Source organism: Anas acuta, chromosome 18, assembly GCF_963932015.1.
Source record: "Anas acuta chromosome 18, bAnaAcu1.1, whole genome shotgun sequence".
Classification (NCBI taxonomy): domain Eukaryota; kingdom Metazoa; phylum Chordata; class Aves; order Anseriformes; family Anatidae; genus Anas; species Anas acuta.
The window spans coordinates 12935533-12960616 of NC_088996.1; the positions used below are offsets into that span (position 1 = coordinate 12935533).

Below are 25084 nucleotides of genomic sequence, written 5' to 3' on the forward strand. Positions count from 1 at the left end.
CCCCAGATTTTAGGGGCAGGGTCCCCAGAGGCTGTGGCTCTGCTCTGGGGCAGGGTCTCCCCACGCTGGCCCAGCCACCAGCCCCGTCCCTTAGGGTCCTGGGCCCCGCAGAGCCCTGCCCAGGGCCGGGGCTCCCCCGGGTGCCCCCGGTGCTGGGCAGCCCCCGAGCAGCGCCCCCCGCCCCGGGCAGGACCGGGGCTCGGCTCAGCGGGGTGCTGGGGGGTACTGGGCACATCCCGGGCCCTGCTGCGGGGCGGTGGCTGGGGGTGATCCGAGGGGACACGGGGCCGAGCCGGGGGGCTCCGGGCCGCCCCCAGCCCCCCCCCCGGGGCACACACAGCTCGGGGCGCCTCTGCCCCCATTCCCAGGGCAGCCCCCCGGTATCCTGGACTACAACTCCCAGCAGGCTCGGCGGTGCAGCGAGCAGCGCGGCGAGGGCGGTGGCGGCGCGGGGGGTGCTGGGAGCGGTAGTTTTTGTCCCGGCGGGGTGAGGCCCGGGGGTGGTTGGCGGCCGCTGCCGGTAGCCGGGGCGGCGCGCGGGGGCTGCTGGGAGTTGTAGGCGGCGGCAGCGGCGGCTGCGCGCGGCGGGGGAGGCGGCGGCGGCTGCGCTCGGGCGGCGCCGCGGTGAGAGGGGCACGGGGGGGGGCACCGGGGGGGTACCGGGGGTTACCGGGGGCTACCGGGGGCTGAGGCTGCAGGGCCGGGCCTGGGGCCGGTGCTGCCGGGGCCGCTGCGCTGGGGGGCACCGGGGGGCACCGGGGGGCGGCGGCGGGGTCCTGGGGGGCCGGGCCGGGCTGGGGGCACCGGGGGGGCCCCGAGCGGCTCTGCCCGGGGCGGGTGCAGCGGAGCCCCCGAAGCTGCGGCCCTGGGTGGGGGCTCGGGGTCCCGGGGGGGCTCCGGGAGGGGGTCCCGGGGGCGCTGGGCCCCGCACCGGTGTCCGGCCGCCCCCCCGGGGACGGGATCCTTGGGGCTGCCCCGTCCCGGCCGCCCCCTCCCGGTGCCCGCGGCCCCGCTGTGCCCGGGGGCTGCCCGGTGCCGCCCCCCCCCTCCCCGCCCGGTCCTGCTGGGGGCCCAGCACCGGGCTGGGGCCCTGCAGTGCCCGGTGTGCGGCCCCGGGGGGCGGCCAGCCCCGGGGGGGGAGTCCCTGCCCGGCAGGGGTCCCGTCCCCGTCCCCTCCCGGGGGGTGAGATGAGAACGGGAGGCACCGGGCAGCGCCCAGCCACGGTGCCCTGCGGAGAGGCGGCACGGCCGGGACCCCCGGTGGGCACAGCGGGGGCGAGCTGGAGGTGCCCCCCCCGCGTCCTGCCCGTGGTGGTGATGTGAGTGTGGTGCCGGGGGGCTGCTGCCACGGAATTGGTTTAAAACCAGCTGTGGGGCCGGGCAGGTGTGGGTGCGCGTCCCTTGGACCTGGGCGCTGCACTTCCTGCTCGGCCCGGGGCATCCTGCTCGGGCAGAGCTGCCACGTGGCCCCCGTGTCCCCGATGTCCCCGCGTCCCCATGGGCCTGGGGCTGCCCTCACTTTGGGGTGAGGGCCGTCCGTGGTCAGGGAGCGCTGCCGTGAGGAGCCTCCTTCTCCCCGGGCAGCACGAGGACGAGGACGCTGCCCAGCAGGACGCCCCGATGTGGGGCTGGGGGCTCGCTCCTGCCCCGTGTGTTGCAGGCCTCTGGGTGGGCAGCGGTGCTGGGCCGGCTGGGCCTGCCTGCTGGGGCTCTGCCCAGTCTGGGGGGGCCAAGGGGGAGGCTGAGGAGGGGCTGAGGATGGCAGGAGGACTCCTGGAGCAGAACAGGCCCTCAGGGGGCTGCTGCTGCCCCGCACGGTACAGCGGTGCCTTCTGCTGCAGGGCTGGGGCTGGGGCTGCCCCTGCCACCCCCCCAGGCTCAGCGGGGCTCCAGGCCCCAGCCCTCACCCTCTGCTTCCCCCCCCTGTGCTTCCAGGATCTCCTCGGTCCCAGTCTGATGCCCGTCCCGGCGTGCAATGAGTCTATGAGCCCCCTGCGGATCAGCGTGGGCGGCCTGCCTGTCCTCGCGTCCATGACCAAGGGCGCCGACCCCCGGTTCCGCCCGCGCTGGAAGGCCATCGTGCTGTCCTCAGCCTGCGTGGCCTTCGTGCTGCTGCTCTTCTGCTTGCACCGGCCGTCCCCAGCACGGCCTGTCCCGCCCAATGCTCACAACTGGCAGCTGCGGCTGCGGGCAGAGGACCGCTACAATGACACCTACCCGCTGTCCCCTCCCCAGAGGAACCCCGAGGGCGTGCGCTACCGCATCGGGGTCATCGCGGACCTGGACACTCAGTCCCGGGGCTCCGAGGAGCACACCTGGTTCAGTTACCTGAAGAAGGGCTACCTGGTGCTGTCAGCCAGCGGGGACAGCGTGACGGTGGAGTGGGACGAAGAGGAGAGCGTGCTGCGGTCCCACCTGGCCGAGAAGGGCAGGGGCATGGAGCTCTCCGAGCTCGTCGTCTTCAACGGGAAGCTGTACTCCGTGGATGACCGCACGGGGGTGGTCTACCAGATCGAGGGCAGCAAGGTGGTGCCCTGGGTGATCCTCTCCGATGGGGACGGCTCTGTGGGGAAAGGTGAGCCCCCCCTGCACCACCCTGCTCGCTCCGCCTGATGCTGCGGGTGCAGAGCAGTGAAACCTTTGTCCCGTGTCACCTCTGTCACCTCATGAGCCTGACCAGGCTTGGGGGGGCTGCATGCAGCGCTGAGCTGTCCCACCTGGCACTTGGGGGAGCACCTGGCACCCGTGGGGTGGCCTAACAGCTTCGTGCTTGTGCTGCTCTCTCTGCTGCAGGCTTCAAGGCGGAGTGGCTGGCGGTGAAGGACGAGCACCTGTACGTGGGGGGCCTGGGCAAGGAGTGGACCACGACCACGGGCGAGGTGGTCAACGAGAACCCCGAGTGGGTGAAGGTCATCGGCTACAAGGGCGACGTGGGCCACGAGAGCTGGGTGGCGAACTACAACGCGCTGAGGGCTGCGGCTGGGATCCGACCCCCAGGTACCGAGCCGGGCTCCCTCCCCTCACCATGCACCCCTCACCCTGCCTGGGACTGGGGCTGGGGTCTCCTCACAGGCAGCAGGACCGGCTGACATTTCAGGGAGGCTGGGGAAGCCGGGGCTTGCCCTGCCTGATGCTCTCCTCCTCTCTGTACTGGGAGCAGCTCGGGTGGCTCGGCTGGTGCTGGGGCAGCGGGAAGGGGTCAGCACCCAGCAGGAGGCAGCCAAAATGTTGGCAGCTGTGGTCTGCATGTGGCTGCGACCCCACAGTGGTGTCTTTTTGCACGGGGCTGGGTCCTGCCCCGCGGGTGGGTGTCTGTGCTGCCCCGTGCCACAGTCCCTGCTCCCTGCTGCAGGTTACCTGATCCACGAGTCGGCGTCGTGGAGCGACACGCTGCAGCGCTGGTTCTTCCTGCCGCGCCGCGCCAGCCACGAGCGCTACAACGAGAAGGCAGACGAGCGGCGAGGCACCAACCTGCTGCTCAGCTCCAGCCAGGACTTCGGGGACATCACGGTGGGGCGGGTGGGCGAGGTGGTCCCCACCCACGGCTTCTCCTCCTTCAAGTTCATCCCGGACACGGATGACCAGATCATCGTGGCGCTGAAGTCAGAGGAGGACAACGGCAAGATCGCCAGCTACATCATGGCCTTCACGCTGGACGGACGCTTCCTCCTGCCGGAGACCAGGATCGGGAGCGTGAAATACGAGGGCATTGAGTTTATTTAACAGACTTTGCACTGGACCAGAGGGGCGGGGAGGACGGGGGCTGCGGGGCAGGCCCTGCGCTCGGGGAGGCGCACGCTCCGAGGGACGCCGCGCTCCCGGCTCTGCTCGGTGTTGGCGTCCCACGGAAAGCGTTGGCCTTGCCGCAGCGTGCACGGTGCGAGCGTTTCGGCAGTGGCACCTGGTGGCAAAGGGCTGCCACCACAGGGTGCTGCCGCCTGCCACCAGCCCAGGCTCGGGGTGGTTTCCCCACGCTGCAGCCATGGGTGCCCGGCACCTCCGCGGGCTGCTGGCGCTGGTGGCGGCCGCGCTCTGGGTTGCAGCCGAGGACGGAGCCCCCGCTCACTGCCCTGTGCCAGCCCTGGGGGGGCCCCATCCTCGCACTCCTGCGGCTCTGTGCCAGGGGTGGTGCTGCCCTCTGCTCCCTGCTGCCATCCGGAGCCTCCCTGGACTTGGGTGGTGCCTTCCCCAACCTGCCTGGGGACGGGGCCAGAGCTGGGCACAAGGGCCCCTCAGTGCCAGCGGCGTGTCCTGGGGGGCAGCCCCTGACCTGGCTCCCTAGCACCTTGCTGGGAGCACACAGGAGGTGTGGGGACAGATGTCCCCATGTCCCCCACGAGTGTGAGGGCAGGAGCGTGCTTGAGGGGGGCATTGGCCAGATCCGGCCCCGGGTTGGGACACGACCGGGGGGGACACGGCCACAGCAGGGCGTCAGCCAGGGCAGGGCAGCGCTGAGGTGGTGGCTGCCGGGGATTTCATCAGGCTGTTTTTTGCCAGTTAGCTGGTTTTACTTCCCCTTTCACATAAACCATGTGGCAAGTGAATGGGTAACGGTTTGCTTGGGCTCGTGCTTTCTGGGGAAAGCTTCGTGTGGGAGGGACTGAGGGGAAGCCCCCATCTCACCACATCCCCCTGCGCCACGGCTGGGCTCAGGGCAGCAGGCAAAGGCCTTGCAGCCACCCCCTCCCTGGGGCTGTGCCCTCCCGGCTGCCACAGGAGCTCGGAGCAGGGCTGCGAGGGGACAAACGCACCAGTGCCAGCCAGTGCCGTGGGTGCACGTGTGGGGCTGGCTGCTGCAGTCCAGGCAGGTCCCTTGGCCTTGGCCCCCCTGTGCCACCCCCAACTGCAGGAACCGGTGGTGCCCAGGGACTGGGGGGCCGTGCCCGGGGTGATTTTGTTGTGCTGGGGGGGGAGGACCCACGGCGAGGAGCGCAGGGAGGAGCCAGGGGCCTCTGGAGAGCTGAGCTGGGCTGGCCCTGTCCCATCCCCCTGTTCTGCCCCTGTTTACAGTGTCCAGCATCTCTGGAGAGCTGCGTAAGAACCACGTTAGCAGCCGGACATGTGTTTCCATTTAGCCCAAACAACAATGACTCACGGCTGCGAGCGGCCGCGCTCGTCTGGGGGCACCAACCTGCTCCCCGCGCCAGCCCCGGCCCTGCCCCGGCCCTCTGACCCCGGTGACCGCTCTGCCCTCGCCTGTGCCCGGCTCAGCTCAGCCCCTGGGCCTGGCCCGGGGCCCTCCAGCTCCCATCGTGGCCCTGGGGCTGTCCCCCCCACCCCACAGACAGTGGGACCTCGCAGCACCCCATCACCTCCTGCCCCAGCCTGGCCCTTATCTCCGAGAGCTGGCAGGACCCCTCCTCGGGCTGCTGGACCCCAGGGGCTGGGGGGCTGCCGGGCCCATACAGCACAAACAGGACCAGGCTGTAGGGTCCCTGCACCCCCAGCCCCACAGAGCTCTCAGAGCCAGGCCCTGCTGCCACAGCCTCTGCGAGGCCGGGGCCCTGGAGCCCCACAGCCAGCTTTCATCCCACCGTGCCAGCAGCAGGAGCACCATTCACCTCCCACAGGTTCCCTGTGGGCTCGGACCGGGTTTGGCTGCCCACATTTCCGCTGATCCTTCTCATCCTACAGCACCAGAGGCTCCGACACCTCCTTCAGCCACGGGCAGTCGTGGTGACCTGGCTCTGCGGCGAGAGGCTGCCCCGGGAGCAGGCTGTGTGCCCGCGGTGCTGGCCATCCTGTGTGCCCGCGGTGCCCGGCTTGGCCACGCTGGGGTCTGCACGGCCCTGCCCGGGGCAGAGCTGGGCCCTGCAGGATGGGTACGGGGGGGCCGGCAGCACCCCAGCACCTCCGGCAGCCAGGGCAGGGATGAACTGGGGGGTTTTGGGGATGTGCTCCAGGCCAGGGGGCTGTGGGCCATGGGGAAGGGGCTGGAGGGCTGTGGGCACCTCAGAGCCGTGCGGGACCCCCGGTGATGGTCATGGGCCAGGAGTGACCCCCAAGGGGAGGCAGTGGGAGCAGGAGGGGGGGAGGAGGCACGGGGAGCACAAAGGGGGTGAGATGAGCCGGAGGAGGCGGCAGGAGAGGAAATGCTTGGGCACAGACAGAATCACAGCCCCCGCCTGCGGGCTGGGTGCCAGCTCTGTGAGCAGGGCCCGGCTCCTGCCCCATCCCGTCCCGTCCCGGTGCCGGCCCCCCCGGGGGGGCATCCCGGGCCCCGCCGCTGCCCCTCGGCCCCGCCCGGGACCGGGACGGTGGAACCGGGGCGGCGGCCGGGGGCTGCGGGCCGGGGGTCGGGGGGCTGCGGGTGCCCGGTGCCCGGTGCCGGGCGGGGCGGAGGGGCCGGGGGGGGTGGGGGGGGGCGAGCTGGGCGCGGAGCCGCATCCCGCGGAGGGGCGGGAGCTGCGCGCAGCCGGGCTGGCCCCGCGCCATGCAGAGGAGGAGCAGCGGAGCCCCGGAGCGCATTAAAACGCGAGGCTCGGCGGCGGCCGGGGGCAGCCTCCAGCTCCGGGGAGAGGCGGCGGAGAGCGGCGAGGGGCCGGGGAGAGGCGGCGGCGGCGGCGGACCCGAACTTCGTCGGCGGTCGGCGGCGGCTCGGCCGGGCCCGGCGGTGGATGAGGCTTTGTCGGCCGGGTCGCTGAGCCCGCAGCCCCCCGCACCATGCCCGCCGCGCTGCCCGGCCTGCTGGCCTGGCTGGCGGTGCTGCTGCTCGCCAGGGCCCCCCCGGCCGACGGCTGCAGCTGCTCGCCCATCCACCCACAGCAGGCTTTCTGCAACGCCGATGTAGGTGAGCGCCGCCGCCGCCGCGCCCGCTTTGTCCCCGCCGAGCCCCGGCACGGCCCGGCCCGGCCCGGCCCGCACAAACTTCCCGGGGAGGGGGGCGGCAAGTTGGCAAGGGGCGGCTCGGGGCGGCACGGCGGGGACGGAGCGACCCGGGCCCGGTAGCGGTCGCGGTCCCGGTCCCGGTCCCGGTCCGCGGCACCTGCCCGAGCCCCCCGCGTGTGCGGGGCTCGGCTCGGCTCGGCCCGGGGGTGTGTCGGCAGGGAGCTGTCTGTGTGTCCATCCCTCCGTCCGTGTGTCCGCCCGTCCGTCCGGGGTGTGTCCGGGGCTCCCCGAGCCTCTCGCCGGCCCGGCCGGGTCCGCTCGGCTGCGCCCCGCAGCGCTCCCCGGGGCCGCTCCGGTCCCGGCGCGGCTCGGTCCCGGCTCCCGGCGGCGGGGCCCGGGCCGGGGCTCGGCTCCCGGGGGCGCGGAGGAGCCGGGCCCGGGGAGCGGCGGCTGGGACGTGGCAGCGCGGGGAGCCCCGGGGGCAGCGCGAGTGCCCCGGGTCCTGCGCGGAGCACCGGGAGCGGCCCCGAGCGCGGAGCCAGCACCGGCCCCTGAGCGCCAGCAGCGCCGGGCTCGGCCACCTCCCGTCTGTTCCTTATTTCCAGGCATTTCCTCTCCCCCGTCCCACTTTGTTCGGCTTGGATGCTGCTGAAAGGGAGGGCTTGGCAGCGCCGGGATCTGGATTCCTCTTTCTATGAATAATGCCCTTATTAAATTTTAACATATTAAACAAACAGACCAGCCCCAGTTCCCGACGCTCTCCTTTGCGGGGCTGTTCCCAGGCTGGGCTGGCGAGGTAGCATTCCCAACCCCTTAGGCAGCCCACGGCCCTGCCCCAGCCCCTGCTCCGCAGCCAGGATGCTCCTGAGATTCCCGGGCTCCCCTCGCCCCTTCCAGGCCCCGCTCGCGACGTTTCTGCTCCACGAGGGCGAATCCCCTCCAGCACCCGGCAGCTGCCCCCGGCGCTCCCAGGCCTGGCTGGGGACGGGGAGGTTTTGAGACAAAATGGAGCTCCAGAGTTTCAGAGCTGCCGCATGAGCCGGCGTCCCCGGCACACCGGATGCCCCGCAGCTGCTCCGGGAGCAGGGCTGAGGCTCCCTCCCGTCACGCTCGTGTCACACTCACGCCGGGATCATCTTTCCGGAGCTCTGGTGACTTCCCCTGCCCTTCCCGGGTGCCGGCTCAGGCCGTGACTCAGCAGCTGAGTCACGCACCGTCTGTCTCGGCGTCTCGGCAGTCCCGGGCAGGGCGAAGCCGGGGCCAGGCAGCAGCCGCTTGCCCAGTGCCCCAGCAGGTGCCTGCCCAGGCAGCCCCTTCCCGGTGCCACCCCCGGTGCTGGCACCCCCCAGCTCCCAGCCCGGGTCCCTTCCCAGCTGCTGTGGATGGGTTTGATCCCGGCAGGAACCCGCCAGCCTTCCCCTCCCACGCAACAGGAGCCCCGTCCCTGCTGCCTGTGATCCCTGCCCTTTTGGCTCCCGTCTCATCTTCCCTCTGGAGCTGGGAGGCTCGCAGCCAGCTCCCTCCCCGGGGTGAGCCGGCCTGGGCCTGGGAGCTGCTGCTGCTTCCCCTGCCAGGTCTCCTCTGCTGCCCCACAGAAACACCGCCTGCTGGGCATGGGGGCAGAGAGCGGATGGGGGAGGCTGGGACCCCCGTGCTGGGCTCCCCACGGAGCCCCCCATGTGTGCCCGGGTGCCCCCATCTGTCTGTGCCACCCCAGGGCCCTGCCCTCCCTCGTGCCCTGCTGGCTGTGAGGCAGCGCCTGTGGTTTGGAGCAGCCGGAGCCCGGAGCTGTGCTTCCAGCGTGGTGAGAGCGAAATTTGGCTGTGCTGCTGGCCACGGGGTGCCAGAGGGGCTGGGAGTCACCGCAGCCCCTGGAGACTTGTGCAGCGTGGGACAAGTGACCCAGCCTCTCCACGCTCACGCTTCCCAGCCCGGCAGACGGGCAGCAGCTTTCTGTGGGGCTCAGGGGCTCAGCGTGGGTGCGGAGCTGCCCCATGTGCTGTGCCCACAGGGGCTGTGCCCAGGCAGCTGCTCACTGCCCACTGGGGTTTGCTCGGGTGTCAGTTGGGGGCTGCAGCAGCAGAAGCCCTGGCTCCTGCTTCTTGCGCAGCGTGGAGATGCAGAGGGCGAGGGAGGTGATGCTCAGGCTGTGGCTTTGGCTCCGTGGGGCAGTGGTGGCCCTGGAGGGGTGTGCGGGGCAGTGCCGAAGGTGACAGGGCGGCCAGAGAGCGGGTGCTTGGCCTGCCCCTGGGGTCCGGCCCCTGGCAGCGTCGTGCTGACCCTGGCTGTCCCAGGGCTCGGTGCCTTGCGATGGGGCACAGTGATCGGGGCAGGAATGGCGAGGGTTCAGGGTGGCCAGGCAGGGACTGGGACGAAGAGAAGGTTTGGGGAGCAGAGCTGGGACCGGCCCTCGCTGCTGGCCCTGGGGGCAGCGCTGCCCCTCGGGCCCTGCTGAGCCATGGCCAGGCAGGAGGCCGCCAGCCCCGCTGCCGCCCCGCTGCCGCCCCGGTGCCGCCCCGCTGTGCTGCGCTCGTGCGGCCGGGAGCTCCCAGCGCCGGTCCCAGCCCTTCCCGTGCAGCTGCGGCAGCGGGGCCGTGGGCTGACGGCTCGGGGCTGCCGCTGATTGGGCCCCGTCCCGCTCCCGTCAGAGCCGGGATGACGCAGGCCGCGCTCGGGAGCGCTGCGCACGCTGCAGCAGCCGCGCAGGCCGCGGGATGAGCGGGGCCTGGTCCGGGCGCTTCCCCTGCCCACGGGGCCGGGACGCGGGGCTGGGGCTGGGGCTGAGCCCTTGTGCTCCCCGCCGGGAGCTGCCGGGAGCAAGGGGAGCCCGGCCCAGCCCCAGCCGCCATCCAGCCCGAGCTGCGCCGCGTCCCCCGGCCTCTGTGTGCCCAAAGCTGCCCTGGCCGCGTGCTGGGGCTGGGTGCCCTGCTCTGCACACAGGGCTCGGGCAGGTGCCCGGGGCTGGCCCCAGCCCATGCTGAGGGTCTAGGGTGGAGGAGCCCTCCCCGGGGACGTTTTGCTGCGTTCTGGCTCTGCTGGTGCCGTGCAGGCTGCGGTGACCCCGGGGCTGCAGTCGCAGCGGGGCCGGGCAGGCAGCGGGCAGGGCTGGCACTGGCAGGCGGCCCCTGGGCTCCGCTGGCTGCCAGCAGCCCCGGAGAAGGGAGCTTTGTTCCCCGGCCATTCAGCCGGGAGCGCTTCCCGTGCTCTGCGGGCACCCGCGCTGCCCAGGCGGCCGCGGGCGGGGGCCGTGCGGTGGGTTTGGGGCAGGATGTCCCGGGAAGGGGCTGCTGCGCGCAGTGCCCCTGGCTGGGAGGGGAGCTGCGGGGGCTGAGGCACCTCGTGCTGGCCTTGAGCCCCCCTGGGGCAAGCGCGGGGGGGACCTCCGGAGCTGGGGTGGGCAATGGGAGGATTCGCCCCGCTGCAGGGCAGCACCCACACACAGCCCCAAGCCGTGTTTCCTCCTTCCCCCAGGAGAAAACAGGGGGAGAACCCACACCTCCCTGCAGCACCCTGGGGGCGTCTGCACCGGGTGCCTGGGGTGACTCCGGCTGCAGTAGGGGCTGCCCGCAGCAGGGACCTGGCTTGGTGGCCCTGCACACCCCGTGGTCACCCCACGGCACAGGGCAGCAGCTTGTCCTCCTGCTCAACCCCGCAGGGAGCTGCAGGCTGGGTCCTGGGGCTGACAGGGAGCAGAAGGGTGATCATGACGGACAGCGAGCCGCAGTAGCCTGGCACGATGTGCCAGGGGGTTTTGTGGTGACGGGTGACAGCCTCTGCCTCCAGCTCCACTCCTGGAGCTGCCCCTCAGCCGTGGTGTCCCAGCCGGTCGCGTGCTCGTCTCCCAGCCAGAGGGGATGGGACGTGTCCCAGCGCGGGGCCATTCCTTGTACAGGGACTGGTGTGCCAAGGGGTGCCCGGACCTTTACAGCCCCCTGCCCCAGGGCCTGGGTCCTGTCCAGCCCAGGCTGGTCAAGGTGGAGAGTTGCCACGTCCCGGAGAACACCCACCGAGCTCCTGGTGGCACGTTGTAGGGTGTCTGGCACAGCTGAGGACATGGCATCGGCTGCCAGGCTGAGGGGAACTGCTCTGGGGAGGCGCTGGGCACCCCCACCCCATCCCATGGGGCTTCCACAGCGCTCCTGGCAAGCAGGTGCTGTGTGCCCGCAAGCAGCACAAGTGCTCCCCACCACGCTGTGGTGCCGGCCCTGCCCGAATCCCACCAGGACCCTCCTCAGCCCAGGGCTGAAGCCCCCTCCTCTGCCTCCCCAGCGCCCGCTCCCAGGGTGTTGCTGTGGGGCCAGCGCTGCTGGGGCCGTGCTGTGTCAGCGCAGCGGGGTCATCGCAGGCACTTGAATCCCGGCCCCACATCCCCTGAGCCAGGGGCACGGGGGGGGGGTAACACAGCCCCACGCTGCGGGCAGGGCCTGGGGTGCTCCCGAGGCGCGGCTGCGGGCACAGAGGTGCTTTGGTGGCAGCTTCTGTGCAGGGCGCTGAGCTACGGGCAGACACCGGCATTCCTGCTCAAAGGGTGGCGAGGGGACACGCTGCCCTATGGGCACGGGGTCTGCAGGGGGAGGGAGGTGGCTGCGCCTTGCAGCCGGGCCGGGGGGGTCGTGCCTGGGACCTGCAGGAGCCTCTGGCTCGGTTCTGCCGCGGGGTGAGGCAGCCGTGGCCGAGCCTCGGCCTCTGTGTGATCTGGCCTTTGTGGAGACCTGAGGGGGCCCTGGTGCCGCTCCCCAGGTGCTGGGGTCCTGTGCCACCCTCCTCCTCCCCGGGGACCTCGGTGTCGCCTCCCCACCTGGGCTTCCCCCCGCTGCCTCCCTCCGTCCCTGCCCTGCTCTGGTTCCTGGCCTGCGGAGCAGCTTGGCTGCGCTGCTGGGGTCTTGGCGGGGAAAGCACAGCGCAGCCGTCCCCTCCACAAAGCCGCACTGTTCAGAACAAATCCGCCTAGAATTGGGCTGCATTTTTGTCAAGTGATTCATCAGCACGTGAATGGAAACGGCTGGAGCCCACTGAACCAGTAACCGTCCCCCACGCCTGCAGCCACGGGCAGGAGGCGGCTCCGGCTCTCGGGGCTGCCGGCAGCGCCGTTACACCGCAGGCGCACGGAGCGGGGCCGCCGCGGGCCTGGTGCCCTGATGGACGCGGAGCCTGGGCTGGCCCCACGGGGCCCAGGGGCTGAATCCTGCCAAGCAGAGCTCCTCCAGCCAGGACAGGGCCCGGGGGCTGCGCCCAGGGCTTTGTCCCTTTGTCAGGCTGGGGATTTCGGCACGGCCGCGGGCACCGGCTGCCCTCCTCGGCCAGGGGCTGCTGCCCCGGGCAGGCTCTTCCCTGTCCCCAGCCCGTGCTGGTGGCTGGCTTCTCCTTTCCAGAGTAAACTGAGTCAGCGCTTACTGTGCCAGCGCTGACCTTGAGTCTAAATAGCTCGTCTGCGTGCCCGGCTCGCCCCGCTGTATTTATAGAGCGCGATCAGATCCCCTCTCCGAGCTGTGCCAGGCTAAAGAAGGCAGCCTCCGGGGCAGCGGGGCTGGCAGCGGCCCCATGCACGTCCCCAGGCTGCCCAGCTCTGCCCCGTCCCCCAGCACCTCTCTGTGGGGACGTGACCCGTGTGCCCCAGCTCGGCTGGAGCCTGCCCCGGCTGACGCAGCTCCCTGCTTCCAACCCCCAAGGACACGGGTGCAGAGGCTGCCCGGGCACTGGGTACCCCCAGAGACAGGGGTTGGCCCCTCTGGGGACCCCACGGCACAGCAGGGAGCCCTGCCCTCTGCCAGGCCCCCTCCCCAGCTGTGAGGGTGCCCATGAGACCCCACAGGATGGGACAGAAGGGACCTCGGTGTCCCCGCCAGGGGGGTCCCGGTGGCCCTGGAGGGAGGCAGGCAGGGTGCGGGGCCGCAGCTCTTGGGGCAGGGACCTGGGATCAGCCGAGAGCTGTGCGGCAGGTCCCAAGCAGCTGCCCCATCCCGAGCTGTGGTGAGGGTGAGCTGGCTGCCCGCCCGCCGGGAAGGTCCCGGCCATGTGCTGGGCGCTCACGTGTGGTTCCCGTGTCCCTGGGCTGTGCCGGCGGGGTGACCCTGGGGACCTTTCCATGGCAGAGCTGTCCCCACAGCGCTCTCCTGCCCCTGGGCTCTGGGGCACTGCGGCCTCGCTGGCTCGGGGGCACCCGGCCTTGTCCCTTGGCACAGCACTTGGGGTCTGGTGAGTGTCCCCGGCTGTGCCCGTGCCCGTCCTGCTGCCGGCGGTGCCGCTGCAAGTGCTGGGGGGCAGCGTCTGTGCGGGGTGCAGGGGGACACTGCTGTCCCCTCCCGCAGCCTGCAGGGCACAGCCCCTCTCCTGGGTGGGTGCTGCCCTGCGGGGAGCCGCATTTTGCACAGGTCTGGTAGGGAAAGGAGGGTCTGAAAGTGGGGGTCAGGGACACCAGGCTGGGGCGCAGCTCGGCGCAGAGGTCCGGGGCCTTTGCCCAGGCTGCCTGGGGGCCACCTCACCGCCCCCTGTACCTGGCTGCATTTTTGCACTGCCCCGGCCTTCAGCATCCCCGTGCAGCCGGCCGGGTTCTTGCTGCAGGCAGCGAGGGCAGGAAGCGGCGCGGGGCGGATGCGGTTTCTGTGCCTGCATGACGTGGAGGCTCCGCGGCCGGCAGCCGACATCTGGCAGGGAGCTGGCAGCCGAGCATCGCCCTGCGATCACCGGGGCACCCCCGGGGCTGGACAAGGACACAGCTCCCTGGCTGCACGGTGCAGGAGGGGGCAGGGACGGACCCTGCGCCCCCATTGTTGGGTGCAGGGGGGCCGGGAGCTCCCTGAGCCCTGCTTCCAGACCTTTCCGTGTCCCCCCCACTGAGGGTGCTTCGTGTGCCAGCGCCGTCCCTTTGGGCACCACGCGTGACGGCAGCTCCACGGGCAGTGGGGTGGGTGCGTGGTGCCCCGGTGGGACGGGGGAGAAGCAGGGCGGTCCCACACGGGGCAGCGGCACCGGGAGCTCCGCACGGCCCCCGGCATGGGCAGGGACACGGCAGCTCCTCCGGTCCCCGCCACCCCTGCTGAGCTCTGCGCCCTCTGTTGCAGTGATCCGAGCAAAGGCCGTCTCTGCCAAGGAGGTGGATTCGGGGAATGACATATACGGGAACCCCATCAAGCGGATCCAGTACGAAGTCAAGCAGATCAAGGTACGGGGCACGGTGCCTGGGCCCGGGGCGGGCAGGGAGAGGCAGCGGGGGGCCGCTCACGCCTGCACTCTGTCCCCAGATGTTTAAGGGCCCTGACAAGGACATCGAGTTCATCTACACGGCGCCGTCCACAGCGGTGTGCGGCCAGCCGCTGGACACGGGAGGGAAGAAGGAGTACCTCATCGCAGGTAGGTGCTGGGCAGGGACTGGGGGCGGCTGGGGAGGAGCGGACCCCAGACCTTGGGCACCCGGTGCCTGCCGTGGGGGTCTCGGGGTGCCATCGGGGACGGTCTGAGCGGCTCCGTGTCCCCAGGCAAGTCAGAGGGCAATGGCAAGATGCACATCACGCTGTGCGACCTGGTGGCCACCTGGGACTCGCTGAGCCCGACCCAGAAGAAGAGCCTCAACCAGCGGTACCAGATGGGCTGCGAGTGCAAGGTGAGCGCCTCGGGGCTGGGTTTGGGGGGGGGGGGGGACACGGAGCTGCCCCCCGTCCCGCGGCGGGTGGTGACGGTGTCTGCTGTGCACAGATCTCGCGCTGCCTCTCCATCCCGTGCTTCGTCTCCTCCTCGGACGAGTGTCTCTGGACAGACTGGGCGATGGAGAAGATCGTGGGCGGGCGGCAGGCGAAGCACTACGCCTGCATCAAGAGGAGCGACGGCTCGTGCGCCTGGTACCGCGGCATGGCCCCCCCCAAGCAAGAGTTTCTCGACATCGAGGACCCCTAAGCCAAACGAGCGCATTCCAGTAGCCAGTAGAAAAAAACCTGCGAGATGTTAGACTGGTCCACGCTGATATCAAGTCCTGGAGACAGCATGCAAATCCGCTCGGCCCCGCGGGTCCCCAGGGTGCGGCGCCGCGCTCAGCTCTGTCCCTGCCCCGCTCCTCGCCCCCCGCGGGGTCAGCGGGGCCGGGGGCTTCCTCCCCGCCGGGGCCGCGTCCCCTCCCGGCCCCGCTCAGCCCTTGTGCCCCTGAGAGCTGCGAAGGAAGCGAACGCCCGCGAGCGGCGGGTGCCGTCCCCAGTCTGCGTAGCCGGTCTACCAGGGGCCCCGCCGCGGGACGGAGCCGCCCCCACGCCTCTCACCAGACCCCGTCCCGACGCCCGTCCCTCCCCTGGGGGTGCCAGGAGGCTGCAGCAGGGCACCACGGGCGTGCACGGCGCCAGCAGCTCCCACGCAGGCATCCCACCCACCCACAAAGCCACGGGGGGGGGCGTTGGTGCAGCCGGGTGCCCCCAACCCGTGGGCTGCAGCCCCACTGCCCATGCGCTCCTCTCCACGGTCGGGCACATTTTGGGGGCTCTGGCCTAGGGCAAGCCCCGGGGTGGGCGAGCGCTGTGCCCGGGCCCTCTGGTGCCACCGCCGAGGGGCCCAGACCCCCCCACCCCGGCTGGGCCGGCACCCCTGGCCGTGCTGGAGCCCGTCCCCACACAGGATGGGCACCAGGGCCGGGAGCCCCCAGCCGTGGGGCTGCCGATCGCCGTCGCACCCTGCGTGGATCGGGGCCCCCTGGGCGCCCCCCCTGCGGTGCAGGACCCCCATCCCCTCGTCCCGTCCCCCCCCCCAGGCCCCGCTTTCTCTGAGCCATTGTCCCTCTGCGGCGGCGCCCCGTGCGCTCGGTGGCGCGGCCGGCCCCGGCTCGTGCGCGCAGCCCCCGCCGCAGCCCGCAGCGATTTCATGCTGGGCGTCCCCGCAAGGCTCCACGATGTCGTACTGGACCAGTCTGGGCAACTTCGACGTATTAAAGGAAAAAAAAAAAAGGAAAAAAAAAAAAAAAAAAAAAGTTAAAGGAAAAAAAAGCCCCAGCCGCCCTCTAACCAGTGCCATGTAAGAGTCCCGCTCGCTTCCCGTGCGGTTGTATCAGCTCGCGCCCCGCTCCGCTGGTAGTCTGCCCTTAACACTGCCGTGCTGCCGTCAGCTGCCGCCTCCCTGTGCCGTGATTTGATTTGGGGGGGCCCGGGGGGGCCCCTTCTCCTCCGGGGTTCTGCTGGGGGCTCCCAGTGTGGGGGAGGATGGGGAGGGACCGTGGGGTGCCCCGAGTGGGACCCCCAGAGCCCCCCAACCACGCCTCGGGGGTCCCGGTTCCCCCCTGCTCTGGGGGCCTGGACCCGGGAAGGGAGAGGGAGGGGGGAAGGGAGGGAGGGAGCCACCGACCCGGGACCTGCCGCCGTCCCCGGGTGGGCCCCGCACCGGGGGCTCGGAGGGGACCCATGGGGTGGCTCTGGCCGGTGGAAACGGGAATGGGGCCGGGAGCACGCGGACACTGGGGACCGGGGGCTCGGTGGGGATCCAGCACGGCCGCTCTGCCGGTGGTAACGGGGTACGGCAACAGAGGGTACGGTAACATATGGGGTACGGTGATAAGCGGGGTACGGCGGTAACCGGGGCTATCACCGGTAACCGGGGCCGGTGCCGATAAACCGGGGCTGCCGGCGGTGAACGGGGCCGCCAGCATCGCACCGGGCTGCGGGCACCGCCCTGCACCGCCCCGCGCCACCGGCAGCGAACGGGGACAGCGGCACCGGGCGGCACCGGGGCGGGGGGCGGGGCTCCGGGGGGAGGGGGCGGGGCCGTACCGGGGCGCGGGTGGCGGCTGCGCGCGCTGTGGGCGGGGCCCGCTCGGTGCCCGCCCCCCGGAGGGGCGGGGCCTGGGGGCCGGAAGGGCTCCCGCGGGCAGCGCCCCGTGGAGGCGGTGACACGTGCGGGCCGCCGGGACCCGGATGGTGCGCGGGGACCGGGGGGCGGGGGGGGGGAGCGGGACCGGGGCGGCGGGGGCGGGACCGGCACCGGGAGTGGGAGCGGGACCCGGATCGGGATCGGGATCGGGGCCCGGAGGCGCCGCGGACGCTGTCGCTGCGCGGTCCCGGCCGGAGCTGCCGGTAGCGGCCGCACGTGGCGGGGGGGCCGGAGCCGGGGCCGGGGTTGGGGCCGGGGCCGGGCGGTGGCGGCGCCGCCGCTGCTGAAGGTCGCGGGCGGCGGCGGCTCCGGGCCCCCCCTCCGGGCCTAGGCCGCGTCCGGGCCCCGCTGAGCGCCCCCCTCCCGTAGCCCGGCCCCCGCCATGCCCATCGTGGAGAAGCTCCGCGAGGCGCTGAAGCCGGGCCGCCGGGAGCAGGGCGAGGACGCGGAGCTGGGCCGGCTGCTGGCCGCCTCGGCCAAGAAGGTGCTGCTGCAGAAAATCGAGTTCGAGCCCGCCAGCCGCGGCCCGGGGCAGCCGGAGGGGCTGCGGGGCAAGTACCTGCTGCTCAACCCCCCCCGGCCGACCCCCGCCCCACAGCGCACAGCCCCCCCCGAGGGGCCGCCCGGGAGGCAGGGTACGTGGGGGCACCGGGGGGATGGGATGGGGTTGGGGGGGGGGGGGCTGCCCGGTGCCCCCCTCGCCCCCGCCGCTCATCCCCCTCCCGGTGCCCGCAGGCGGTGAGCATGGGCCGGGGGACGGGGTCCCCGCCCCGCAGAAGGTGCTGTTCCCCGCCGAGCGCCTGTCCCTGAGGTGGGAGCGGGTGTCGCGGGTGGGCGCCGGGCTGCACAACCTGGGCAACACGTGCTTCCTCAACGCCACCCTGCAGTGCCTCACCTACACGCCGCCCCTCGCCAACTACCTGCTGTCCAAGGAGCACGGCCGCGCCTGTGAGTGGGGGGCTCGGCCCCGGGGGGGGGTGCGGGGGGGGGGGGGGAGCAGTGCTCACGCATCCCGGTCCTGGGCTGTGCTCAGCTCCCCTGCGTGCAGCCCTGCCCGTGGGCGTGCGGGGTCTGGTTGTGCCTTCCCATGCCCCGGATGCCCCCTCTGTCCCTGCACACGGGGCTGGGGCAGCTCCGTGTCCTCGTGGCTCTGCTGGGACCCCTGGGTCCCACGGGGGTGGCTGGGGGCTGGGGGCTGCACACAGCACAGCCTGCACAGGGCCATTTGTGGTCGGGTTCGCTGTGCCTTGTGCTGTGTCCCCGGCTGTACCCTGCTCCCTGTCACCTGGGCTGCTCCCGTGCTCTGCTGTAGCAGGGAGCTCCCCGGCAGGGCTCGCAGTCGTGCCCCCATGCACCGGAGCAGAGATTCCCCTTCCCCTGCGCTGCCTCCATCCCTCCCGCCTTGTTCCCAACGTCCTTTCTTCTCCCCTCCTGCTCCAGGTCACCACGGAGGCTTCTGCATGATGTGCGTTATGCAGAATCACCTGATCCAGGCTTTTGCCAACAGCGGCAACGCCATCAAGCCGGTGTCCTTCATCCGAGACCTCAAGAGTAAGGATGCCTGCCCCCCCCCCACCCCCCTGCAGCCTCCCTCCCACAGCGGCGCTGACTAACGCATGAGCAGAGCCTCAGACCGGGGCAGGTCCCGGCGGGAGCTCTCCCGAGATGAGTCACGGAGCCGACCGGGTGCCCCGGCACCACGTGGGGCTGCCCCTGTGGCCTGCCTGGGTCGTGCTGGGGGGGTGCTGGTGGCCGCGGGAGGCCGGGGGCTGACGGCTGTGTCCCTGCAGAGATTGCCCGGCATTTCCGTTTCGGCAGCCAGGAGGACGCGCACGAGTTCCTGCGCTACACCATCGATGCCATGCAGAAGGCCTGCCTCAACGGCTGCACCAGGTACCGGGGGGCAGCGGGAGGTGGCCGTGCTGTGGCTGGGGGGGGTCCGGGTGTCCTGCATGGTGCAGCCCCCGTTGGTGGCCGTGGGGGAGCAGCTCTCCCCTGAGCCCTCGGTCCCAGCGCGGTGGCATCGCCTCTGTCTGCAGCACCAGGCTCTGAGCTCCAGCCGGATCAGCTGTGCCTGGGGGGCATCGTGTGCCCACAGCCTGGGCCCCTGGGCTCCCCCCAGAAAGGCTGCAGCATCCTCGAGCTCCCCACAGGCCGGGCAGGGGTGGGGGCTGCACTGCTGCAGCACCTGGGGACATGGCAGCCCTTTAGGACCACCCCTTGTGCGGGGGTGGTGTGAGACCCGTGGCTTCTTCCCCAGGTTGGATCGCCAGACGCAGGCCACGACGCTGGTTCACCAGATCTTCGGCGGCTACCTGCGCTCCCGAGGTGAGTCCGTGGCTTCAGGAGCACGGCACTAGGAATCTTTGGGGAGAATAGCAAAACCGGAGTGAATTACCCAGACCTGCAGCCCTACGCTCCTGCTGTGCCCGTGGGTCTCGGCCCCTGCTGTGGCAGCGCAGGAAGCCGCTGGCTGCGGGCCCCTGGCTCGTTGTTACCCGGCGGAGGAGCCGGTGCTTGCAGCTGGCTGGTGACACTGTGCCAGCGAGTGGTGGCACTGCCAGCCTGCCTCCTCGCCAGCTGCGGGCACGCAGCGGGGGCCTGGCGCTGAATTCCTGCAGCCCAGGAGGGGGGAGCCCTGCAGCTGCCGTGGGCACAGAGCTGAGTGCTCCCTGCTGCTTCCTTTGCAGTGAAGTGCTCAGTGTGCAAGAGCGTCTCGGACACCTACGACCCCTACCTGGACGTGGCGCTGGAGATCCGGGTACGTCAGTGGGGTGGGACGAGCTCTGCTCTTGGAGGGGCTGCGGGACAGCCCTCCCGTTCCCTGAGCTCTGCTCTGTCCCCGCAGCAAGCCGCGAACATCGTGCGGGCGCTGGAGCTGTTTGTGAAGTCAGACGTGCTGAGCGGGGAGAACGCCTACATGTGTGCCCGGTGAGCCAGGGCTGCGGGGGGGAGCAGGGGGAGGCTGCTGCAGAGCGGGGGCAGCCCTGGCTGAGGCACGGGACACGAGGCCCCAGAGCCTGCGATGGAGCTGTCCCTGCTCCTGCTGCCCCCCCCTCACGGCTGTGAGCTGGTGTCAGCGTGGCCACTTCCATGCGGTTTGCCCCTTGGCACTGGGTAGCGGTCAGGGTGGAGTTGTTTGTGTAGCCTGAGCCCTTTCCCTACAGGTGCAAGAAGAAGGTGCCAGCCAGCAAACGTTTCACCATCCACCGGGCTTCCAACGTCCTCACGCTCTCGCTGAAACGCTTTGCTAACTTCAGCGGAGGCAAAATCACAAAGGTGAGAGCTCGGCGGGCCCCCAGCCCGAGGCCCTGCTGGCCAGAGCGGCGTGAGGGGTCCCGTGAGGGGTCCCATGAGGGGTCCTGTGAGGGGTCCCGTGCACAGCTTGAGCTGAGCCGCAGCCCAGCAGCCTTTCCCCAGCGGTGCTGGGTCCCCTCCCTCGAGAGATGAGCCCGTAGGGCAGCCGGAGCTGCTTTTGCTCTGGCAAGGAAGATTGCTGAGACGCCCTCTCCCCGCAGGACGTGGGGTACCCCGAGTTCCTGAACATCCGGCCCTACATGTCTCAGAACAACGGGGACCCCGTCATGTACGGGCTGTACGCGGTGCTGGTGCACTCGGGCTACAGCTGCCACGCCGGGCACTACTACTGCTACGTGAAGGTGAGCCCGGGCTGCTCCCCGGCACCCCTCTGGCTCCGCTCCTGGGTCCCTGCGGGTGCTCAGTGGGTGTACGTGGCCCGGGGGGGGCCTGGGCAGGGCCTGACCCCCCCCTGCTCTCCCTCAGGCCAGCAACGGGCAGTGGTATCAGATGAACGACTCCCTGGTCCACTGCAGCAACATCAAGGTGGTCCTCAACCAGCAGGCCTACGTGCTCTTCTACCTGAGGTGAGGTGCCCTGCGCCACCTGGCCCCGCACCCTGCCCTTCGGCAGCTCTCCTGTGTCGTGGGGCCAGGCCGGCAGCGTGTGCCCGGTGTTGTGGGGTGCACGGGCTGGGACGGGTGGGGGGGGAGAGGTCTGGGGCTGGTCGGGGGTCCTGTGTGGATGAGGAGCACGTTGCTGACTCTGAGCTGCTGCCTCCTGCTGCTCCTGTACGCCTCTGAGATGAGCCCCCTGGTTTTGAGCCCCCTGGTTTTGAGCCCTCTGGTTTTTAACCCCTGTGCTCTGCCTTTGCCAGAATCCCCAGCCCCAGGAAGGGCTCAGACGGGGCTGTTGCCAAAGCCAGCTGCAGCCTGCCCAGCCGCCCAGCCTCTGTCTCTGACCAGATCAGGAAAAGCTCAACCAACGGGCCCCTGCCGTCACCGCTGCTGGGCCGGGTGAGTCCCAGGGGCCGGGGAGCAGGCCCTGGGGAGGGTCCCACGGTGCCCAGCCTGCCAAGGGAGTGGGGGCAGCGTCACCATGTCCCCGGGAGCCTGTCCCCGCTGAACTTCCCCGTTCCTCCTCACCCAGAGACCGGAGGTGCTGCCGGGCAAGAAGCTGCCGGGGCCGGAGGAGGTCGGGGTCCCGGTGGCCCGCGGTGCGCCAGGCACGGGGCCGAAGCTGCTGAACGGATGCACCTCACCGAGGCTGCCCGCTGTGTCCCCGTCACCCAAGCTGCCCCTCAGAGCCACCCAGGCAGCCGCAGCACCCACCGAGGATGTGACCCGGAGGCCCAAGAAGCCGCCGTCCTCCCCGCAGCAGCCTCAGGCACCCAGGGCAGCTCAGGGCCCCGGCAGCACGGCCAGGCCTGCGGCGGATCTGCCCCGGCAGAGCTCTGGGGACAGCAAGCAGCCACCCACGTCACCACAGCCCGGCCCCGGCACTCCGGAGCGGGGCTCCTGCAGGAGCGGCACCACCAGCCCGGCACACAGCATGGCAGGGGACCCGGCCAAGGCACCCCAGAAAGCCAAAACCGCAGCGGGAGGAGGCTTCTGCCCCTCTGAGGACACGGACTGTGGCGCGGAGCTCCCCGCCGAGCCCGCCGGCCCCGAAGACTCCAAGGTGGTGAAACCGAAATCCTCACAGCTGGGCAGCGCCTCGGGGGAGCCGGGCAGCACCATGTCACCGCCCCCGGCCAAGAAGCTGGCGCTCTCTGCCAAAAAGGTGAGTCCGGGCCTCGGGGTGTCGGCGGGTGCCGGGTGCCCCCGGCGTTGGGTGCGCGTGCTCGGGGAGGCGTGGGGCCATGAAGCCAGGGTTGGTGTGGGAGAGCCCCCGGTCCTGGGGCTGGCTCCTGCCCCCCTGCTGGGGCAGGGCGCGGGGCCAGGCCCCTGCTGCTGTTGACGGAGGGTTGGTGTCCCCGAGCCCCCCAGGGAAGCGGCTCCTTCCCTCCCTCCTCGCTCGAGGGAGCGCGTCCCGGTGCCGGGCGCATCTCGGCGGGGTGGGGGGGACCTGCCGCTCTCCAGCTGCAGGGCTGCCCCTGCCCGGCCGATAACGTGGGGGGGGTCCCTGGGTGCTGCCCTGCAGCCCGGGGCCTCGTGCTGGGGTTTTTGTGCTTTTTAAATTTCCTTCCTTCCTTTTTTCCTTTGTGCTTCTAACTGAGAACACTTCTGATTCTTCTTCTACCACCCCCCACTTTCCTCCCCCCGTCTGTGTCTGTTCCCCTCCCCTTTCTCTGGGCTCCCCTTTTTATTTTCTCCTCTTGGCTCTCGGAAACCTTTTTCGTTAGACCACCAAGTTTTTATTTATGTCGATAACTGCAGGGCAGCACCCCGCGGAGGGCGAGCGGAACTGACCGCCGCGCGCAGCCTCACCCGCCACCCGCCGGCCTCTCCTTCCCCACGACCACCACCCACCCCGACTCCTCTCCCTGGCCTCTCGGCAAGCCCAGGTAAGCGCACGGGGGGGCTCCCGGACTCCCCCACGACACCGAAGCCAGCGGCAGCCCTGGAGCTGGTCCTGTGGTGCTGGTCCTGTGTTGCAGCTGGCCGGGGGCACCTTGGCACCCGCACCCCTCGTCCCCGGGCTGTTTTTGGGCTCGTTCTGAGCCCCAGAAGCGGGGAGGTTTCCCTGATTTGGCACAAGGCAGGCAGGCCCTCTGCAGGCTCTGCCCGTGTGTTACTGTCCCATGGCATCGGGAGGCACCAGCCTGGTCTGGATCTTGTTCTGGGGCTCCCTTGCACCCTGTGCCGTGGCAGCGCTCGCTCCTCGTAATTGCACTCGCAGCTGCCCCGGAGCAGCTCTGCGTTGGGTTTCTTGGCTTCGTGGCTCAGGTGGTGCCCGCTGGGTGCCTGTGCACCTCGGGTGGGGAGGCAGCGGGGGGCTCCTGCTCCTGCCTTGGCTTTCCGAACACGTCAGCCTCTCTTTCTGTCCCTCAGGCTGTCCTCATCTGCTCTCAAACTGCCCAACCCCGAAAAGCCCACCTTCAGCTTCGCCCCCAGCTCAGCCCCTCGGCTCCCGGCCTCCCCCCTGACCAACGGTTCCACGGCCCCCTCCTCGCACCCCCGTCCTGCCTGCGGCGGGGAGCACGGGCCCGGCCACAGCCCCCCCGCTCCCCTCAAGAAGAAGCATCGCAAGCAGCACCCTGAAGCTCTGGCTGTGAACGGCAAGGACGAAGCCTGCAGCCCCCCCAAGAAGAGGAGGAACGTGGCTCAGGAGGGCTCGCTGTCCCCTGCGGGGAGGGGGGCGGCCGCTGCGGATGCTGGCGGGGGCCGGGAGGAGCAGCAGAGCCGCCCCAAGCAGCAACCATCAGCCCCCAGCTGCTTCCCGGGCACGGAGCCTGTGCCCCCGCCCAAGAAGAAGAAGAAGAAGAGGCGGCTGCAGGAGATGGAGGAGCGCTGCCTCGGGGCGCTGCCCTCGGGCAGGTGAGGGGACGGGGGGTCGGGGGGCGCTGAGCACATAGGCAGGGGCTCCTCGCTCCTATTGCCCCCTCCCCGCGGCTGTCCCAGGCCCAGCTAAGCCTTGCTGCCCTCCCCAGCTCCAGGAGGGCCGAGGCAGAGCCCTGGCAGCCGAAGCAGCAGAGCCCAGGCCCCGGCCCTGCAGAGAGCGAGCATCGCAAGCGCAAACACAGGGAAAGCCCGGGCAGCCCCCCCGCGGAGCAGGAGGCTGCCCCCAGCACCCCAGGTACGGCCCCGTGCCCCTGCCCCATGGGAATGGTCCTTGGGGGGGGGGTGATGCAGGGTGTCCCCCCCCCCAGCTGGTCCTCACCCCCTGCTCTTCCTGCAGCAGCAGCGGGTGACTGGGGCGGCCCTGGCCCTGGCAGCCCCCCCCGCAGCCAGGAGCGCAGCGTGGTGCAGGAGCTGCTCAGGAACTCCTTGGACAAGGCTTATGGCAAGCAAGGTACCGCACCCAGGGGGGCTGGGGGGGGCACGCAGCCCCCAGGTCCTGCCCCAGACAGGGCAGAGAGGCCATGGGGGGGCTCCTGGAGCCGGGTGCTGTGTGTTCATGGGGGGGTGAGGTGGCAGCGAGGAGCCCGGGCCCCTGCCCGTGCTGAGGGGGGGTCTCTTTGCAGTGCTGACGTGGGGGGGGGAGCTGTCGGCCGTCAGCCAGGACGCCATCCGGGACGCGGCCTGGGCCCGCAGCGAGACCGTCATCGACGAGTGGGACGAGGAGTTCGACCGAGGGAAGGTGAGCACTGGCTGAGCCCCCGGGGGTGGTGGGGGGGGCTGCAGGACCCCCCCCCCCACCCCCAGTCCTGACCCCAGAGCCTTCCTCCCCCTGCACAGGTGAAGAAGGTGAAGAAGCTGAGGCGGGAGCGGCGGCGGCACCTCAACCCCTTCCAGCAGCTGCAGAGCAGGCGCAACTTCTGGGCTGTGACGCACCCGGCCAAGGTGGCCAGCCTCAGCTACCGGCTCTGAGGTGGGCTGGGGGGGGGCTGCTGGGGGGGGCAGGGGGGGGCAGCTGTGCCCCCAGGGGTGCTAACGCTGCTGCTGCTTCCCCCCAGGTGCCGATCGCAGCCTGCAGCTGATGGAGTAGCGCTGGGCCCAGCCCCGAGGAGCAGCGCGGGGGGGTCCTGGAACTGCTGCCCCCCCCTGGGGCTGGGGGGGGGCTGGGGGGGGCTGGCCTGCAGCGAGGGGACCCCCCCCGGGTGGATGCTGCTGCGGGGGGGCTCGGTGCAGCCCCAGCCCTGGGCAGCTCCTGGGTCCCCCCCCACCCCCCCCGTTGGGGGTCCCTGCAGCCCTGGGGGCTGGGGGGGCTTCCCTCCGGGACCCCCAGGGGGGGGCTCTGCCTTGCTGGTGGGCAGGGGGGGGCCCTGGCCCTGCTGTGCCTTCCCCAGTCCCAGGTTTGGGACCCCCCCCCCCTCCACCCGTCCTTGCTGGGCCCCCCCCGGCCTCCCTCCTGCCCCCCCCCTGGGACCCCGGGGCCGTGCCCGCTGCAGGCAGCCTGCGCCCCCCTGTGTGCCCTGGGGCTGTGGGGGGGGGGGGGGGGGGCTGCCCCCTCCCGTCCTCCCCTATCCCGTGGGGCTTTTTTTGGGGGGAGGGGAGGGCGCAGCCCGAGCCCCCGGACC

The 25084-nt window shown here is 71.4% G+C and overlaps 3 protein-coding genes across 5 annotated transcripts; all 3 read left to right on the forward strand.

Annotated features, from left to right (window-relative positions):
* Positions 1-486: 486 nt before the first annotated feature.
* Positions 487-4544, forward strand: CANT1 (calcium activated nucleotidase 1). Its single transcript, XM_068654703.1, has 4 exons — positions 487-624; positions 1936-2575; positions 2794-2997; positions 3353-4544. The coding sequence occupies exons 2-4, from the start codon at positions 1957-1959 to the stop codon at positions 3721-3723; spliced, it is 1194 nt and encodes a 397-aa protein (XP_068510804.1). The 5' UTR covers positions 487-624; positions 1936-1956; the 3' UTR covers positions 3724-4544.
* A 1924-nt stretch (positions 4545-6468) lies between these two features.
* On the forward strand, positions 6469-15906 carry TIMP2 (TIMP metallopeptidase inhibitor 2). Its single transcript, XM_068654704.1, has 5 exons — positions 6469-6790; positions 13890-13990; positions 14070-14178; positions 14304-14428; positions 14521-15906. The coding sequence occupies exons 1-5, from the start codon at positions 6664-6666 to the stop codon at positions 14716-14718; spliced, it is 660 nt and encodes a 219-aa protein (XP_068510805.1). The 5' UTR covers positions 6469-6663; the 3' UTR covers positions 14719-15906.
* A 648-nt stretch (positions 15907-16554) lies between these two features.
* On the forward strand, positions 16555-25041 carry USP36 (ubiquitin specific peptidase 36). 3 transcript variants are annotated; one of them, XM_068654668.1, is made up of 20 exons: positions 16555-16712; positions 17035-17300; positions 17401-17613; positions 18106-18216; positions 18456-18558; positions 18926-18993; positions 19356-19426; positions 19514-19596; positions 19833-19944; positions 20184-20324; positions 20449-20549; positions 20840-20978; positions 21112-21744; positions 22341-22468; positions 22956-23441; positions 23555-23700; positions 23803-23916; positions 24089-24204; positions 24303-24435; positions 24521-24899. In XM_068654668.1, the coding sequence occupies exons 2-19, from the start codon at positions 17048-17050 to the stop codon at positions 24432-24434; spliced, it is 3150 nt and encodes a 1049-aa protein (XP_068510769.1). In that variant the 5' UTR covers positions 16555-16712; positions 17035-17047; the 3' UTR covers position 24435; positions 24521-24899. The 3 variants fall into 3 exon arrangements, with proteins under 3 accessions (XP_068510769.1, XP_068510767.1, XP_068510770.1); XM_068654666.1 differs by having other exon boundaries at positions 16579-16712; positions 23806-23916; positions 24521-25041; XM_068654669.1 differs by lacking the exon at positions 17035-17300 and having other exon boundaries at positions 16634-16712; positions 24521-24888.
* Positions 25042-25084: the final 43 nt, after the last annotated feature.